Source organism: Malania oleifera, chromosome 3, assembly GCF_029873635.1.
Source record: "Malania oleifera isolate guangnan ecotype guangnan chromosome 3, ASM2987363v1, whole genome shotgun sequence".
NCBI classification, from domain to species: domain Eukaryota; kingdom Viridiplantae; phylum Streptophyta; class Magnoliopsida; order Santalales; family Ximeniaceae; genus Malania; species Malania oleifera.
In genome coordinates, this window is record NC_080419.1 from 28,585,519 (window position 1) to 28,603,922 (window position 18,404).

The 18,404-nt window shown below is 37.0% G+C and overlaps 1 protein-coding gene across 1 annotated transcript in view; it reads right to left on the bottom strand.

Annotated features, from left to right (window-relative positions):
• Positions 1-18,404, bottom strand: part of LOC131150327 (uncharacterized) — a 50,888-nt gene that overhangs the window by 4,087 nt on the left and 28,397 nt on the right. The window contains exons 16-21 of the mRNA XM_058100966.1: positions 1,958-2,038; positions 1,806-1,876; positions 1,341-1,437; positions 1,188-1,247; positions 631-685; positions 114-520 (exon numbers count right to left, since the gene is read on the bottom strand). Coding sequence (XP_057956949.1) covers positions 114-520; positions 631-685; positions 1,188-1,247; positions 1,341-1,437; positions 1,806-1,876; positions 1,958-2,038 — 771 coding nt within the window. The remainder of the gene's footprint in view (positions 1-113; positions 521-630; positions 686-1,187; positions 1,248-1,340; positions 1,438-1,805; positions 1,877-1,957; positions 2,039-18,404) is intronic.

The following is an 18,404-nucleotide window of genomic DNA, read 5'->3' on the forward strand; positions in this document are numbered from 1 at the left end:
TTTTTTTTTTTTCCGGTCAGATGGGTGAGAGAGAGACACAGAATCTCAAATCTTGCAGACAAGAAAATGAACCCCCAAAAATTAAAAATAAAAATAAAAATAAAATAACTTACTTCAGCTTTCAGTTTTTTCCTTTTTGATCTACGGAGGCCATCTTTATGACTCTTCTCAATCTCGCTGTCTTCTTCACTGCACTCTGGGTCACCCGAGGAATTGCAGCTTAAGCTTCCTTGATCTCCACCAGTAGAATACTCCTCAGTCACATTGTACTCAGAATCTGTATCGTCAGTTTGCACTTCAATTTCTGGTTCCCAATCCATAGCATCTATAAACTCTGGTATTGGATCCAACAATATATCCAAGTCCGCCAAAGGCGGCATGTGATAATCTTGGTCAAGAGTGATGTCTGTCCCAACAGCAAAGCGTACAGAAGGAGGGCGCCACTCGATTCCATTACCCAGGGCCCCTAATCTCCGTTGCTGGTACATGGTCTGATAAGGTTCTGGGTACGGGATCATGCCTAGCATTTTTAAAAGATAACCAGAATGTAAATAAAAAAAACATCAAATAGTTGGTGCTTTTAAGAGTGCGGATTCTATTTTACAGTCGGTTCAAGGTGTAAATATAAACCTGAATCACAGAGGAGATCTTGCATGTTCCTTCGATATGGTGCAAGCTGGGTTTCCTGGATCAAAATTTCCCTTCCTTTCAAATTTAGAAAGTCACAAATATAATCTAATACATCTTTTCCTAAATGTTCAAATCAAATGGTCAACAAACGTCATCTATAATAGATCTAAGCACAATTTTGAAGTTAGATTTCAGTCACAAGCTCACAATAAATCACAGGTATGTATATTTTGGCCATTTAAGTAAAAACGTTGACCAGTAACAGCAGATGTCTTTTCCTTTCTGCGTTCCTGTCTGTGGGAGATATTTAACACTTGGGAGTAAATCCAAGGTTTCAATTTCCAACATATTGCAAAGCATTATCAGTCCGGTGGTGCAGGGGCTAGGGACACAAAAATAAGATATTATTTTGAATGTGAAGGAACTTGAATTCGCATTTAATTTCAATCATTCCACCATTGGTGAAACCTATTTTCTCTCGCATGCAGAATCAAAGGGTTCACTTAGTGCCCCACTTCATGCGTCTAACTACATCACTTGAAAATTAGTCAACCAACCTGGTCAAGAGCATTTCCATTTGTATCTTGAATAAGGGGGCGATAATCACCAAGGAAGAACTGTTTAAAGAAACATATGCAAAATAAGAAACATAAATAGTGAAATCAGATTAATTGGGGGGGAAAAAACCATCATTTACTATTTTCTAATACCTGATCATATTTAGCATCATTTTGGGACTCGCCTTGGCCAGTGCTTAATATATAAAGCTGACCAACATCATCCGAAAGTATAATTGATGTCCCATCCCTAATTACATAGAGTCAACTCTTTAAAAAGTATTTTAAAAAATAAAAATTGGCCAAAGCAGAAAAGAATCAAAGCTTGTCAGTACAAAAATACTCTCACAATTGTAATAAGCATGTCCAAGCACTGGTAAGAAGTAGATGTATCAAGATATGGGAATATCAATTGTAACAGAAAATACTAAAAACCCAAGAGAATTTTAAAACAAGAAAGAATCCCAAGAATCAAAATATTATAAAACTAAGAACAAATGCTAAGAGAAATGAACAATCATTACATTTTGAAAGTAAAAAAGAAATAAATCAATTAGCTGATGCAAACAATGCAATAATAACAGATACAACAAAAAGCATTCCCTTGAATCAACTTACGATGAAAACTTTCCATCAACTAGCTTGAAACGTCCAATTTCATATATCCGGATTGGTGTGCCTTCCCAGATCTAAAAGCACAAAATATGAGTGCATCAATAAAAAAGGAAAAGTTGCAGGGAGTTCAAAGAGATTGGCAGAATGAAACTCACATCCCAAACTATAGTTTTCCCATCATATCCAGCACTCATTGCTATCCGAGGGTTGAAAGGATGAACATCCAGAACATATGTCTAACGAGAATACAAGTAGCATAATCAGAAACAAAAATTCTCCACTGCATAAATAACTTATCTAAATAAAAGACAGCTCAAACAAATATACCTTAAAAATAGAAAAAACAATGACACCAAATATGCAACGAAAAAATGTACCAGGGGTATGAGAATATATGGGATCTCTGAAACTTACCGAAATCTACCACTGACACACCCTTACGGCCTTACTCCTTCATTTGACCATGTTAGCCTGATACATATTCTTAACTAAATTCTAAAAAAAAAAAAACATGCAACGATTTGTTCTGTGTCATCTATGTTATGTATTTGCTTTACTCTTCACATGCAGTTGGCTACTCATGAGTCATGACCTGAATGGCACAAGCAGTCTAGGATAGTAAGATGGAAGCGGTTGTCAGATGGATCACATTGACCCAATTTGGAGACCAATCTCAAAGAATAGGATGAAGGGATTGTTGGGCTCTAACCAAGGAATACTAAGAAGGAACAGTTCGTCCATGCAGGATTTGGAGCACACCAATTGCACGATGTTATATTAAAATGATGTAGGACCCACGTCATTGGGACTGACATCCAACTACAATTCTCACTTGTGTGGTTCCAATGCTAACATAGCATTTTTCAATTGATGTGTTCCAAATCCTAGATGGAGGAATTACCCCTTGAAAGCAACCCAAATATATTTAGTTTGTTTTCTAGTAGATACACAATTTGGGGTTTTGTTTGTAATAGAAATGTTTTTTTGGGGGTCCATTCGTAATGTCGTGTGTCTTTAAGGGTTTACGTGTAATTTCTCATAATTTATGCTTTATTATAGATAAGCGGTAAAATCCATGTAAGAGTTGGTTTTGGGGAATTTGAATTCAGAAGTGAACGCGTATCTTCCCCCATTATCTCCTAGTCCCTCCTCTCTTCTTCTTTCTTCTTTCTTCCTTCTTCGCCTCACCTCTCCTATATTTCTCTTCCACTCTCTCTCTTTGCCGTAACTCCACAATGCTGTTCTGCATCATTTGGTATCAGAGCTCAACCACGATCTCCAATCTTCCATTTCAACCCCTTATTTCCCCTCTCAATCCCATTCTTCTCTTATGTCCAATTCCAGCCCTTTATTTTCCCTCTGCAGCAACCATATTCCTGCATAATTCCTCTTGATTTTCTTCCCTTTCTCCTCTTTCCTCATCATCCTTCCTCGATTCTACATTGACTCTGTTTGTTAAAGCAGAATATACCCAGAAAATTAGAGTCGCTGCCTTTCCTTTGCGTAGATCACTTTTCAAAGGAATATGTAAGCTAGCAAGAATTTTCAGATGATGGCAGGAAAATAAATAACTTAAAGCCATCTTCTGGTGCCAGAAAGGATGAAAATATTTGGCAATTCAAGTTCAAATGATCTCATGAAATTTTTGGTAAGACAAAATGGATGATAAAAACAGTGACATTACAATTGATGCACAATGAAGAAAACAAGGTGAAAAAAGGGCATCCCGGGGCCACAAGGCTCCCTGTTTTGCGAGGGTAGGGGAAGGGCTGTCATAGTGTATGTAGCCTTATCCCTGCTTTTATGCAGGGAGTCTGTTTCCTCGGACTCGAACTCGTGACCAGCTGATCACAAAGAAGCAACCTTACCATTGATTCAAGACTCACCCTCTGAAGAAAATAAGATAGTTACAGAATTAAGAAGCATAACCAGGGCAGCCAATAAATGTGCCAAGTGACCAATTAACAAATGTCTGCAGTCTGCAAAGACTATAGGTCAAGAAAATGTCGACATGGCAATTGAAGTTAGTTAATATATTATATATACAGTCATCCCCATGACGAAGCTAGAATTTTATGTTTGAAGAACAAAAAACATAATAAAAAGAAAGAAAAACTAAAATATAATGCATGATATTAGTGATAGATGTATGTGAAAGAATATTGAAATAAAACATCTAGAGAACAATTATTTGGCATAAATTGAATTTGTTCTTTGTAGTTTACAACTAGATAAAATGAGCAAATTACGTCAGAAGGCAAAAAGAGAAAAACATAGCAAAAGAAACACACACACACACGCACACACAGATATTAAAATAAGATGAAGACACTAAACAAGAAAGTTCTTTGTTGCCAACAGTTTGCCAATATCTCCATATATAAAACATAGCCATCTGAGCCAGATATTTATTTACCATTAACCCTCAATTTTTCAGTAAGACAGAATAGAGGTGGGGTCTATTTGGACTTTTCACATGTGGTTGATCTTCCATCTGCTTCTCACACGCTTCTTTCTCTCAGTTGTGTCATCCTAATTCCTAACAACCGAACAAAAAAGCACCCCCCCACCCCCCACCTCCCCCAACATTCCCTCTCTCAAGTTCCTCCACTGTACCTTCTTCCTTCCACCTTGTAGCACCTCTCTCCTCTTCAATGTCCATATGCATCTGAAAAACACCTTTTCCTCTCAATCTGTACTTTCTCGCAAGAACACTCTCCATACCTCTATAATTTTTTTCACACAAACCTCCCCTTCTCAAAAGTTTCCCCCATTACATGCACAGATCCAAGACAAAAGCACATCAGGGAATTAATGGCAGAAAACACAAGTGACAATGATAGGAAAGGGTAAGGCTGCATCTGAATACATCCAATAGAGTCAAATAAGTTCATCTCGAGCCCCTGTATTTTCTTAGTTAGCACAAGGTTAATCCAACCTGGACCATGATCCATTCTTAGGGCTTTATTTACCCAACTAAACAGTTGAATAACATTTGGCACCATGTAATTCATATAATCAAGGTTAATAGAATTTTTTTTTAAAAAGATAAAAGGCAGATCACAGATCATTTGAATCTTTTTAAAACATATGTTGACTGCCTCTTTTCAATGTCCCATCTTCATACATTTATGCCGATTGTTTTTTCTTGGCCTATTTTGTATCATATAGCCTTTTTCTTTGATTGATACAGTGAAAATAAAAGGTTTAGTTTTTGAAAACTGCCAAAGATGATGCATTTTCTGTTACTGTAAAACATTGTATTTCTTTCATATAGCTCTTGTACTTAATTTTTTATATTTTTCTTCCCATTCTCATGTTTGCATTACAAAGGATTTCCTTAATTTAGCTTTGGGATGTGTTCTTAAATCTATTTCCATTACACTTTGTTACTTTATGCGAAGGACAGATGCTAGACATATTCTTTCAGAAATTCCTGATGACAAAGGTGTAATTTCCCCTTTTGGGCATTGTGGACTGCAGCTTGTAATCACACTTGACATACGTCATTAGATATACCCACAAAAAAAAAATTATCCTTCTCCTTCCTAATAAAAAAATTATGAGTTTATGTAACATTGAAGAATTATGCAGCTGTCTTGATCATGCTTTTAAATAGCAATAGCGGTAGGGCGCGTTGCAGCGTAACCATTATGGGTGTATCAAGAAGCAAAAGCAACATATGTTACTATTGAATAATTGGGTAAAATGGAAGACCTAAACTCCATGATAGGACTCTCCCTATATTTATAGCACATGTCAAGTACAATCGAAATGACCATAATACCCTTGCTAACTCACACTTATTACTACCGAAACTCTTTAACATATACTAATAATGCTAAATGACTAAATAACCATTAGCACTCCCCCTCAATTTGAAGCATATATATCATATGCACCTAGCTTGTTACAAATGAATTTCACATGAGCACCTCCCAAGGCTTTAGTGAACAAATCAGCAAGCTGAAACTCAAAACTTCACATAAGTAATGAGCTTCTGTACAAGTTTCTCTGAATAAAGTGGCAATCAACTTCAATGTGCTTTATCCGCTCATGGAAGACTGGGTTGGAGGCAATATGAATAGCAGCTCGAATGTCACACATCAACTCCATAGGCTGAGAATGTGGAAAACCTAATTCTTTTAACATGCTCTACAACCAAACAAGTTCACAGGTAGTGTGCGCCATAGCCCTATAATGAGTATACTCTGACTCACCACTCCACCACAGTTCGTTTCTTACTTTTCCAAGACACTAAATTACCAACAATAAAGATAAAATACCTAATTGTGGGTCTTTAGTTGGAAGGTGACCCAGCCAAATCTGCATCTGTATATCCCCGAATATGAGTGTGATCCCAATCCTAATATAAGATACCTCTCCTTGGTGCACCTTTGAGATATCTCAAAATGTGAATTACTGCATCCCAGTGACTTGTTCTCAAGGAATCGAGAAACTAACTCACAACACTTGTTGTGAAGGATATATTTGGTCGAGTGACTGTGAGATAATTCAACTTTCCAACAAGTCTCCGATATCGACCTGAGTCAGGCAACAATTCACCCATATCAAGCACTAACTTACTACTGGGAATCTGGGATCCATGGGTGTATCAAAAAGTTTGGATCCCAACAGCCCCGTCTCATCTTAAAGATCAAAAACATAATTTCTCTATGACAAGGCAATTCCCGTACAAGATCTCAATACTTCTATACCCAAGAAGTACTTCAATGGTCTCAGGCCCTTGGTCTAAAACTTACTCTGTAGGAAAGGCTTTAGGTCTTGGATGCCTCGATCATCATCACCAGTGATCACAATGTCATCCACATACACAATAAGCAAAATCTTTCCAGATGGAGTATGACATAAAATATAGAGTGATCTACTGCACACCGATGGAGGCCAAACTCAAGTACTACGGTAGTAAAACAGCCAAACCATGCTTTTAGAGATTGTTTTAATCCATACAATGATTTCTTAAGTCAACATATTGAGCTTGACTCCCCTAAGCAACAAACCTAGGTGGTTGCTCCATATATACCTCCTCAAGAAGATCACCATGTAGGAAAGCATTCTTCACATCTAACTGATGTAGAGGCCAATGACGACTGGTAGCAAAAGATATGAACAAATGCACTGAGGCAAGTTTAGCAACCGGAGAGAATGTGTCTGAATAAAACCATACACTTAAGTATTGCAAGGTCTTGAATTTCGGTTTCAGCTCAAATTTCAAAGCTCCAAAAGTACTGAAATTTCGACGTAAATTTCAATTTCATTGTCAATTTCGATTTCGATTTGAAAAAATAACTGAAATTAGTAGTAAAGCATAGAATTCTTTGTGAAACTTTGGAAATAGTTAACAAACATAATAATATAAGTTTTCGGACTAATATATAACAAATTAAATACATCTATGTTTTGTGTGAGGTGGAAAAGTTGTAAAATAGTATGTGTATCAAACATATTTGTGGGATAATGTACATTAAGCATATTCAGTTAATATTATTTATAAATCATTTAAATATTATTTATTATACAAATAATGATAATTTAGACATAAATAGTTAAATAAAATGTTATTGTAAGTTTATTTTTTCATATAATTTCAAAAGCACTTGTAATAATCTTTTGTTTCAATAAAATAAATAATATAAATTAAGAGAGAAATTTCACTTCACTCCTAAATCTCTCATTCGAATTCCGACAAAAATTCATTGTATAGTTAAAATTTCGACAAGTTTCGCTAAAATTTCGAGATTTTGATAAATTTTAGATGATTTGTTGAGATTTCGACAGAAATTATGCAAGACAGAAATTGACTGCAATTTTGATTTCAAGGGTGACGGAAATCGAAAATTTCGACAATTTCGTGGAAATTTAAGACCATGAGTATACCTCTTAGAAACAAGGCGGGCCTTCAAATGAGCCATAGAAACATCAGGATTGACTTTCACATGGTACACCCAGTGACAACCAACCACAAACTTATCAGAAGGAAGAGGTACCAAATCCCAAGTATCATTATCATGTAGTTTACGCATCTCTTCAACCATTGCTGTCCTCCACCCAGAATGGGATAGGGCTTCATAAATAGATTTTGGAAGAGCAACAAAAGGTAGAGTACTAACAAAACAGTAATGATAAGGTGACAAGAAATCATAACAAATAAAATTAGCGATCGGATGTTGGGTACAAGTGTGTTTATCTTTTCGAACAGCTATAGGAAGATCAACATCATAGGAAATAAGATCATCCAACAAGGAAACCCGGGGCATAGTAGTAGAAGTTGGGGGAGGCACTCCCCCCCCCCCCCCACCCTAGGTCATCATGTGTATACCTACAAATTGTGATGATCCAAGCGACGAGAAGGACTCAAACTAGATGAAGATGTATGAGGATTGGGCATAGATAATAGGACTAGATCAAGAAGGCAAGGCAAAGGAAGGGACTCATCAAGGTCAATAGAACTCAAAGAATCAAAGTAGTATGGTGTAGATTTTAAAAGGGTGACATCAGCAAAGACAAAGAATTGATGTTAAGTAGGACTATAACATCGATATCTCGTTTGAGTATAGGAATAGCCAAAAAAAATACATTTGATTTCCTGGAGTAAACTAATGGACAAAGGACATACAGCCGAATATACGAGGAAGAAGGGAGAACAAAGGAGCCTTAAGGAAGATAACTGAATATGGGATTTTACCACCAAGGACAAAGGATGGCATTTTATTGATGAGTGAGCAAGCTATGAGCACAACATCACTCCAAAAAACATTGGGGACATTCATTTGATACAATAGGGTATAAGTGACTTCAAGAATATGTTTATTTTTTTGCCCTACAACTCCACTTTGTTGTGGATTGTGGGCACAAAAGGACTAATGGATCATTCCAGAGTTAGTCACATAGGTACTAAATTGGGTACTGAAGTACTCCTTAGCATTATCACTACAAAGTACCTTGACTGGCATATCAAATTGAGTATTTATTTGGGAATAGAAGGCACAAAAGATATCAAACAACTTGGAACGATCTTTCATAACATATAACACCAAGTCATCCTAGAGTAGTCATCAACGAATGTAAAAAAGTACCGAAACCCCAACTTTGATGTGACACGATTAGGACCCCAAATATCTGAATGGACTAGCATGAAAGGACTAAACACCTATTTGTCGACTCGTGAAGCAAAGGGAACATGATGATGTTTGCCCAATTGACAAGACTCACACTCAAGACTAGACACAAAACTCAATGTAGGAACTAGCTATTTCAACTCGTCCAAGGCCAAATGACCAAGGCAACAATGGATTTGAAGTGGTGTAGCTGTGACTGTACAAGCAATGGGTAAAGATGGCGACTTAAAGTAGTAAAGTCCACGAGCCTCGTGTCCTATGCCAATTGTCTTTCTCATCTTCAAATCCTAAATAATCACAGAATCAAGAAAGAATGTGACAAAACAATTTAGTTATTTTTTTAAGCTTACTAATTGACTTACGATTGAAAGGAGATTTAGGAATGTATAAAATAGAAGAAAGAGAGATGGAAGCGTAGGATTTATTGTTCCTATTCCCTCAACAGTAATAATGGATCCATCAGCAAGGGTAACTTGACGTAGATTTCTAGTATACTGGAGTTCAGAAATAAAGTTGTTTGCACCTGTTATATGGTCAGTGGCAGCAAAATCGATAACCCAAGGACTAGTAGGAAGGATACTAGATGACATACAGACTGTAGGATTACCTTTATGGGCAAAAGACGCAATGTGATAACATGCTTGTTGAGATGATTGATGCTGTAGAAACCTTGAATACTCCTCTGATGTAATCACACGGTTCACTCAAACAAGTGACTAACAATGAAAACATACTTTTGCGATTTGCAAACTCCATCCCAACATTCACAAACTCAAACCAATGATCACAAGATTAATTGCTGGAACAATTGGAACAACCACGAACAAGGTGACCCACCATGAACAAGTCACAAATAAATCAGTACTAGGCAGCCACGGCACCAAGAAACTCAGACGCAAACCCAAGAAAGCAACACAGAGCACTAGAACAATTGGAGAGGACAACCACCGAAACTATCACGGACAAATCACCAACAAACTTATATAACACTGCCACAGCCTCACAAAAAACAGCTTATGAGCACTGACACTGCTCCAAGAGAGTCACCAATGACTTACTAACACCGAACAGCAATTAACAAATTACCACAAGTGCATGGTCACAACAAAGATTGGATCTTTGAGCAAAACACATGCCCAACAGCTTGATATTTTGGTATATGGAAGGAATTAGAATATTGAATCAAAAAACAAAGCAAATCCCACTGTTTCAGCCCCAATAAACTCAATAACCATTGATAAACAGCTTCACGATCATTAAATCAAAAAATACAGCAAATCCAACTGTTTCAGACCCAATAAACTCAATAACCATTGATAAACAGCTTCACAAAGCATCGAACAACCTTTCCTTGGGTGCCGCACATGAGCAATTAAAAAATGTGAGATCTTTGGACAAGAAACATCACGAAAAATTCCAATAACATGTTAATAGAGAAATTAGACCATTGCTGGACAAGTTCAGGTCAAAAACATGCCTGAAAGTAGCTTCACGTGCCGGCACATGGGATCGGACCTGGCAGCCTTCAACTGGCACATGAGGGCGCATGGAACACATCCTGGAGATGGGATTTCAGTGGGGGGCAGATCGGCAGTGTCTGTGGGCGACTATGGTGTTGTTTTTGCAAAATATATAGTAGATTTCGTGTTCTTGAACTGCCAGTGTCCCCCAGAAAATTTCCAGCGACTGGTCTGACTTTCGGCTGCTGCTGGCTGTTTCTAGGGCTATAGTGTTGCTGGAAATTCTTCTATGATGGTAGACATGCAGCAGATTTTGGCCTTTAGGCTTCGATTTTTATAGTGATGGGCACAATTAGGGTTTAGGTTTCAGAATCATGCTCTGATACCATGTTGAATAATTGGGTAAAATGGAAAACCTAAACTCAATGATAAGTCTCTCCCTCTATTTATAATATATGTCAAGTACAATAAGAATGACCATAATACCCTTACTAACTCACACTTATTACTAACAATACTCATAACACATAATAATAATAATGCTAAATGACTAAAAAACCATACACAGTTACATACTCTTTACATACTTTGAGCACTTAACCCACCCTAAAAGGATTTTTAAGGTGTTTTGGATCTTAGTTCAACCAACTAAAATTGCTTAGTGAGGATAATAAATACCATATCAGTTTTAAACCGCTAACGACAAAAACACAAACTTCATTATATAGCAGTTGGACCACCATCTACAACCATGATCCTGATAGTTCTTAGGATTAGAAAAATATATTTTAAGCACAAAAATCTGAGGGTTCACCCAGCATCACTATCAAAAGTTATGGAAACCAAAACCAGAAACACACAAACTAAAATCTAAAAGCTAGCAACCTATTTGGTAAATATTTTCAAACTAAAAAATAATACAATTAAAAAAAATAATTGTAATTATTTTACTTAATTATTATATTCAAAACTCATTGTTAGTGCTTCATGAACAATCCTATGATGGTGAAGGTGTCTAAGCGAGATGGGAGGAAGAGTGTTTTTTTTTTCTCATAATTTCAGTACAAACTACAAAGGAGGATGTTTGTAGAACGATGATTGAGGCATTAGAGTGGGATCCATTATCTAGAGATCAGATAGCTTGGTCGGAGAGACCTTTTGAGGAAGAGGAAGTGAGGGCTATTGTCTTTGGGATGGAGGAGGAAAAAGCTCCAGGGCTAGATGGATTCAACTTGGCCTTCTTTGAGATTGTTGGGAGGTGATTAAGGGAGGCTTGCTTAAGGTTTTTAATGAATTTTATTGGAAAGGATTTTGAGCAAGAGTATTAATTCCAAAAAAATTAATTCCACTTTAATAATTTTCATATTGAAGAAAAGCAGATCTATCAAGATCACAAATTATAGACCTATTAGTCTAGCATGTAGAATACTACCTAATAGGTTGAGTGTGGTGCTTGATGAATTCATGAGAGGTAGACAAATTGTGAATGCCATTTTGATTACCAATGAGGTTGTAGAGGGTATTCAGAAGAAAAAGGGGTTCATCTTTAAACTGGATCATGAGAAAGCATTCAATAGTGTTAGTTGGAATTTCTTGGATAAAATTTTTGAGAGGAAGCGGTTTGGAGAAAGATGGCGTCGGTGGATAAGGGGTTATATGTCTATTGTGGGCTATTCGGTTTTAGTGAATGGTGCGCCTCAATTCATGCTTTAAGGCATCAAAGGGCATCAAACAATGTGACCCTCTCTCCCTGTTTTTGTTCATTTTAACAATTGATGTTTTGAGTAGGTTGGTTGATAGGGCAATGAATAGAGGATTGGTGACAGGTCTAGATGTGGGGAGGGAAAGGGTTTTGGTTTCTCACCTTCAATTTGCTGACAACAATATCTTATTTTTAGATGACCATAGGCCTTCTCTTTTGAATATTTTGGGTCTCCATATTTTTGACAGGGTTTATGGACTTAAGATTAACATGGGAAAGAGTTGAATTATTTCTATTAACATGTCTAATGAGCGTGTTAGGAAGCTGTCTTTGGAGATGGGGTGTGGGGTGTTGGATTAGCGGCATTTGCCCTTGTCCTATTTAGGGGTCCCTTTGGGGGGTAACCCTAGATTTGTTAGCTTTTGGGATCCAATTGTGGAGAAGTGGCCAAGCATCTAAAAGGTAAGAAGGGATCTCTTTTTCCTCTTGGGGTAGAATTATTCTTATTTAGGTTTATCTTTCTAGCATCCCCTTGTATTATCTTTCTACATGGGCTTGAGCACTAAGTGGGTCTCCTGGTCTAGTAGAGAACCACATGGCATTGAGGTCTCTTTTTGGCATGATGTGTTGAGTTATCTAGAGGCTCTCAATGTCTCATTTCCAGCCATTTACAACATGGCTTCTGATAAAGGTGCCTGCATAAGTTAGCACCTTCAAACATCAACTTAGGGTTTTTTTGGAATATTCCCTTTCATAGAAATGTTGATTGGGAACTCCACCAGCTCATTATTTCTACAATCATCTTTACAAGATCCAGTTTTAAAACACTCATGACCTTCCTGTTTGGTCCTCGGACAAGAAAGGGGTCTTCACTATTAGATCCTTCTAGAAGAAACTTTTTTTCTCCTAGAGCCAAACAATATTCACTCCCCTTGGTCTCAATTATGGAAGATAGCTGCCCTTACTAAGGTTTTTTACCTGGGAAGAAGCTCATGGTAAAATTGTGACCCCAGACAACTTGCAGAGGAAGGGGTTCTCCATTACCAACCATGGTTATTAAAATCACGATCTGGATCGTAGGGTCGTACAATTCTACAATCCAAATTCACCCAAACGATCCAAGTCACAACAAAAATCAGAATCAAGTAGAATCATGGTAGAATCGTAAAAGAATCGGTAGAATGGTAGAATCGTAAGTAGAATCGTACAGATCCTACTCTATTACCTGGATTGGTTTTTTTTTCCCTTGTTGGGCTTTCAATAATGTGGCCCAATACATGTGTTTATTCACTCAAAGGCCCCAAAAGGTTTATGTCTGGTCCAAAGTCTTCTAAAACTGGGCCAAAATGGCTCCCAGCCTCCCAGCAGTGAACAGAATCAGCAGAATCTGCACCTGACTTTCCTGGAGTTCGACACCTCAGTCCTCTACTCATTGAGATTCAGCAACCAACACCTGAATTTATCTCCCGTTCGACAACCAGAGAGCCCTCCATCTCGTGACTGGTGTTTCATGCGACAAAGGAAAAGAGGAAAGCTTTGTCTCTCATTCCTCTCGCAATTTTCTGCTGTGTTTGGAAAGATAGGAATAGAAGAGCTTTCAAAAATTTAATCTCAATGCTTCAGTTCAGCTAGTGGACTTGTAGTAATTGAATCCAACGTAATTTTTTATTTTTGTGACACCCTTCAGGGTGGCTGATTTCATGCACTTCGGGTTACCATCCCCTTGATGCCCTTTAATATTTACTATCTTTACTTATCACAATATATATATATATATATATATATATATATATATATATATAAGATTTGAGTGGGGATTGCCTGTAAGATTGAGAAAATCATAAGAGATTTCCTGTTGGGAGGGGGGGGGTTAGGGATCATTTTTTGAGCTGGGAAGTTGCGTGTAGGTCTAAAACAAGAGGTGGTTTGGGTCTTGGAAATTTGGTGTCCAAAAAACACTGCTCTCCCAGCTAAATGGACTCTGCACTTTCCCCTATGGGACTCTCCCCTTTTGCATAGAGTTATGCAAAGCAAGTTTGGGTTGTACGAGAATGGGTGGTATACCAATTTGGGATCTAGATGTTCTTCAAAAAGTCCATGAAATGATTTATCCCCTTTCCCCATATTAAGTTCATGTTGGGAACGGGTTATAACATTCATTTTTGGAAAGATCTTTGGTTGGGGAATGTTGTTTTGTCCACCTCTTTTCCTCATCTCTTTTGTTTGAGCTTAGGGTAGAATAGTACCATTTCTTTTTTTGTTGTTGACATGGGAGGGGCCCCTTGACTTCATGGGATTGTCACTTTTAGAGGCCTCTTAATGATTTGGAGTTGAAAGACTTATCCTCTTTATTAGTTTTTTGTTCAATAATCGTCACATTTCTTTGGAAGCAAATGGTCATTCCTGGTCCTAGTATCCTTCAAGGGTGCATTCTTACATATCCTTTCATGAATTTTTGACTGGTTCAGACTCTTCTTTTCCTCTCTACAATTTTATTTGGAAGGCCAAAGTCACCGAAAAATCAAGGCTTTTATCTAGTTGGTTGCACTTAATAGAATCACCACCAATAACTTGTTTCAAGGTAGGAAATTGATGTAGAGAGGCAACCTCCAGATGTTCATCCTTTGTTTTAACTATTCAAAATCTCCATTTTATGCAGTGTGATTTTGCCTAGAGGGTGCAGAATAAGTTATTTGACATTTTTAGGAGAGTGTTGAGTGTGTCCAGAGATGGTGGAGGATTTTTGGTAGTTTCATTTGTCTGTTTTGGAAGTAGAATGGACAGGGGCAGCGCAGGAAATGTGCTTTCTTTTCAGTGATGTGGGGGCTATGGTTGGAACATAATGAGTATTTTTTCAGGGAAGAAGTTGACTTTTTTACTAATTCGGGAGAAGATACATTACGTGGCACCTCTTTGGAGTGTTGATTAAGGCAATTTTAAGAAAATGAGCTTTTTTTGGATATTCATCGTGATTGGAGATATTTTTTGGCTTGATATTGTGACTTTGTGAGCTGGAATTTTTTGTTTGTTTCCCTTTTCTTTCTTGTCATTTTTTTGTCCCAGATTTTGTTAAGGAGATGTCTTATTCACCTAGTTGTATATTCTTAATCTATTAATGAATTTCTTCTTTTGCTAACCCGGGGAAATAAATAAATAAAAACTGCCAGTCTACCAGTTATTCTTATAGTTTCTGTTTTTATTTCTATATATTTTTTAATAATTTGTTATACGCTGTTGCTGATGAACTGCCTTAGTTTGGTTATTGTGTTTTCATATTTTTTAAATTGAAAAATTCAAATAAACAACAATTACAAAAGGTGGCAGCTCATTGTGCCCATTGTGTTTTTTGTGTTAATTAGGGTTCATAAGTTCTTATTATTCTTCTTCTGCTGGAACTCTTTTTACATAAGAGGCACCTGTTTCCCCAAGAGTCAAAACTACGATTATTATGACTAATATTTGTAGATATAGATGATTAGTCAGCATGCTCATCTATAGCATGTATAATTTCCTAAACCCTTCATGTGTGTGATTTCTGATCAAATATTGAAATATTTTTTTAATTTGCAAATGAAACATAGTAAGAAAGAGGAGAGAAAATACAATGTAGGGAAGGACACTGAAATGTGCAGGTGTAGTGTAGATTTTCAGCAACCTTATTATATGTTGTTTTGCATTTTTATTTTAACTTTATGCATGCATCTATCCAACTTTATTGTATTTTCTAGAATTTTTTACCTATAATTTTTGCATTTATTATAATATTTTTCACATATATTTTCTATCAATTGTTAACCCTGATCTTAGTTGGACAATAAATCCTGGACCAATAATTAAACTTTAAGGTAATTTCAATTCTTTCCATTTCTTAATTTGTTGACGTATTACAGGGACAGCCCAAGCAAAGGAACACAGTGTGCACCCAATGCCAAAAGAATTCCTTAAGATTACCTTCATGCACCTCTCCTGAGTCACCTCAAAAGTTGGAAGATAAAAAATTTTGTAAACACCACAAGGGAAAGCAACCTAAGAATAAGGGTTCAGGCATTTGCAAAGAAGATCAATTGATACATTAGTCTGCAGGATTAATTAATTTAAGTTGAAGGTGCTCGAAGGATGAGGAAATCCTGAAACTGCGTGCCAAGGTGGTGAGATTACATATGTCCTCAACATAAAGCTGATTGATCAAAAACCATGTACTTGATATTATTTATTGCTTACCTTTTCTACATTGAAAAGAGAGAGAGAGAGAGAGAGAGAGAGAGAAGCACTGTTATCTAAGAACAAATAAAATGATTATCTTCTGATTAACTGACAATTTTGCTTCTTCAGATTAACTATCCAAGACCTTTAACTTTGTTGAGATTTTCCCCATAAAAACACTAAATTTAGTTTCATTATTAGTTCTGAAAAATTTCGCTGCTTTTATTTTCATGGTATCAGAAAAACATTTTTCCCTTCTAGAAAATTCATTTTTCCTTTTAAATTGATAATAACTCAAAAAATTAAGTCAGGAATGCCAAACTATATTAGAATTCAAGCTACATAAATACTACTTGATTTGTTTATCGAGTTTTCTGCTCATTTTTTGCTTGATTTCTTTAACACATTATTTACCTAGATTATTGTTGAATAATTGGGTAAAATGGAAGACCCAATCACAATGATAGGTCTCTCCCTCTATTTATAATATATATGTCAAAGTACATACCAATGACAATAATACCCTTACTAACTCTCACTTGTTAACATAACACTCACACACTGACAATGCTAAATGATTAAAATAACCACCAACACTCCCCTTCAAGCTGGAGCACATATATCATAAGGTCCTAGCTTGTCATAAATGAATTTAACACAAGCATCCCACAAGGCTTCAGTAAATAAATCAGCAAGCTGCAAATCAGACTTTACATGAATGGTGGTAATAGGCTTCTGCACAGGTTTCTTCCAAAAAAAGTGGTAATTAACTTCAATGTGTTTTGCCCGCTCATGGGAGAATAGGTTGGAGGCAATATGAATGGCAACTTGATTGTCACAGATCAGCTCCATAGACTGAGAATGTGGAAAACCCAGTCCTTCCGACATTTTATTTAGCCAACCAAGTTCAAATGTAGTGTAAGCCATGGCCTATACTCTGACCCAACACTTGACCTGGCCACCACAATTCGTTTCTTACTCCTCCAAGAAACCAAATTTCCACCAACAAAGATACAACACCCAGTCATGGATCTTCTATAAGAAAGCTGACCTGGCCCAATCTACATTAGTATATCCTTGAATGCAAGTGCGACCTCAATCCTGATATAAGAGACCTCTCCTAAGTGCACCATTGAGATACATCAAGATGCGAATTACTGCATCCAATGACTTGTTCTCGGAGAATCAAAAAACTGACTCACAACACTTGTTGCAAAAGATATATCCGGTCGAGTGACCATGAGATAATTCAGGTTTCCAACAACTCTCCAATATCATCCTAGGTTGAGCAACAAATCACTCATATTTGGCACTAGCTTACTGTTAGGATCCATAGGTGTATCAACGGGTTTGGATCCCAACAGTCCAATCCCATCTAAAAGATCAAGAACATACCTCCTTCGTGACAAGATGGTTCCGGTATGAGATAACTCTCTGAAGAATACAAAATGCACTATTTCCCATCTCAAAACTTCTACACCCAAAAAGTACTTCAATGGTCCCAAATCCTTTGTTTGAAACTTATCAGAATTCGAACATGCTGCGTTTTACTGGGAGTCTGCAAGAAATGCTTTAGGCTCTAAATATGATCATCATCACCAATAATCACAATAACATCCACATACACAATAAGTAGAATCCTTCCGGATAGAGTATGACGATAAAATACAAAATGATCAACTTCACATCGTTGAAGGCTAAACTCAAGGACTGCAAGACTAAAGTGACCAAACCATGCCCTCGAAGACTATTTTGAACCATATAGTGACTTCTTGAGTCGACACACTAAGCTCGACTCCCCCTAAGTAACAAACCCAGGTGGTTGCTCCATATAGACCTCCTTCTCAAGATCAACATGTAGGAATGCATTCTTCACGTCTAACTGGTGTAGAGGCCAATGATAGGTGGTGGCTAGGAAGACAAACAAAAATACTAAGCCAAGTTTGAATATAGGGGAGAATATGTCTGAATGGTCCAAGCCATACACCTAAGTATATCCCTTATCAACAAGGGTGGCCTTCAATCGAGCCAAGGAACCATCTAGATTAATCTTCATAGTGTACACCCAACAACAACCAACCACAATCTTATCAAGAGG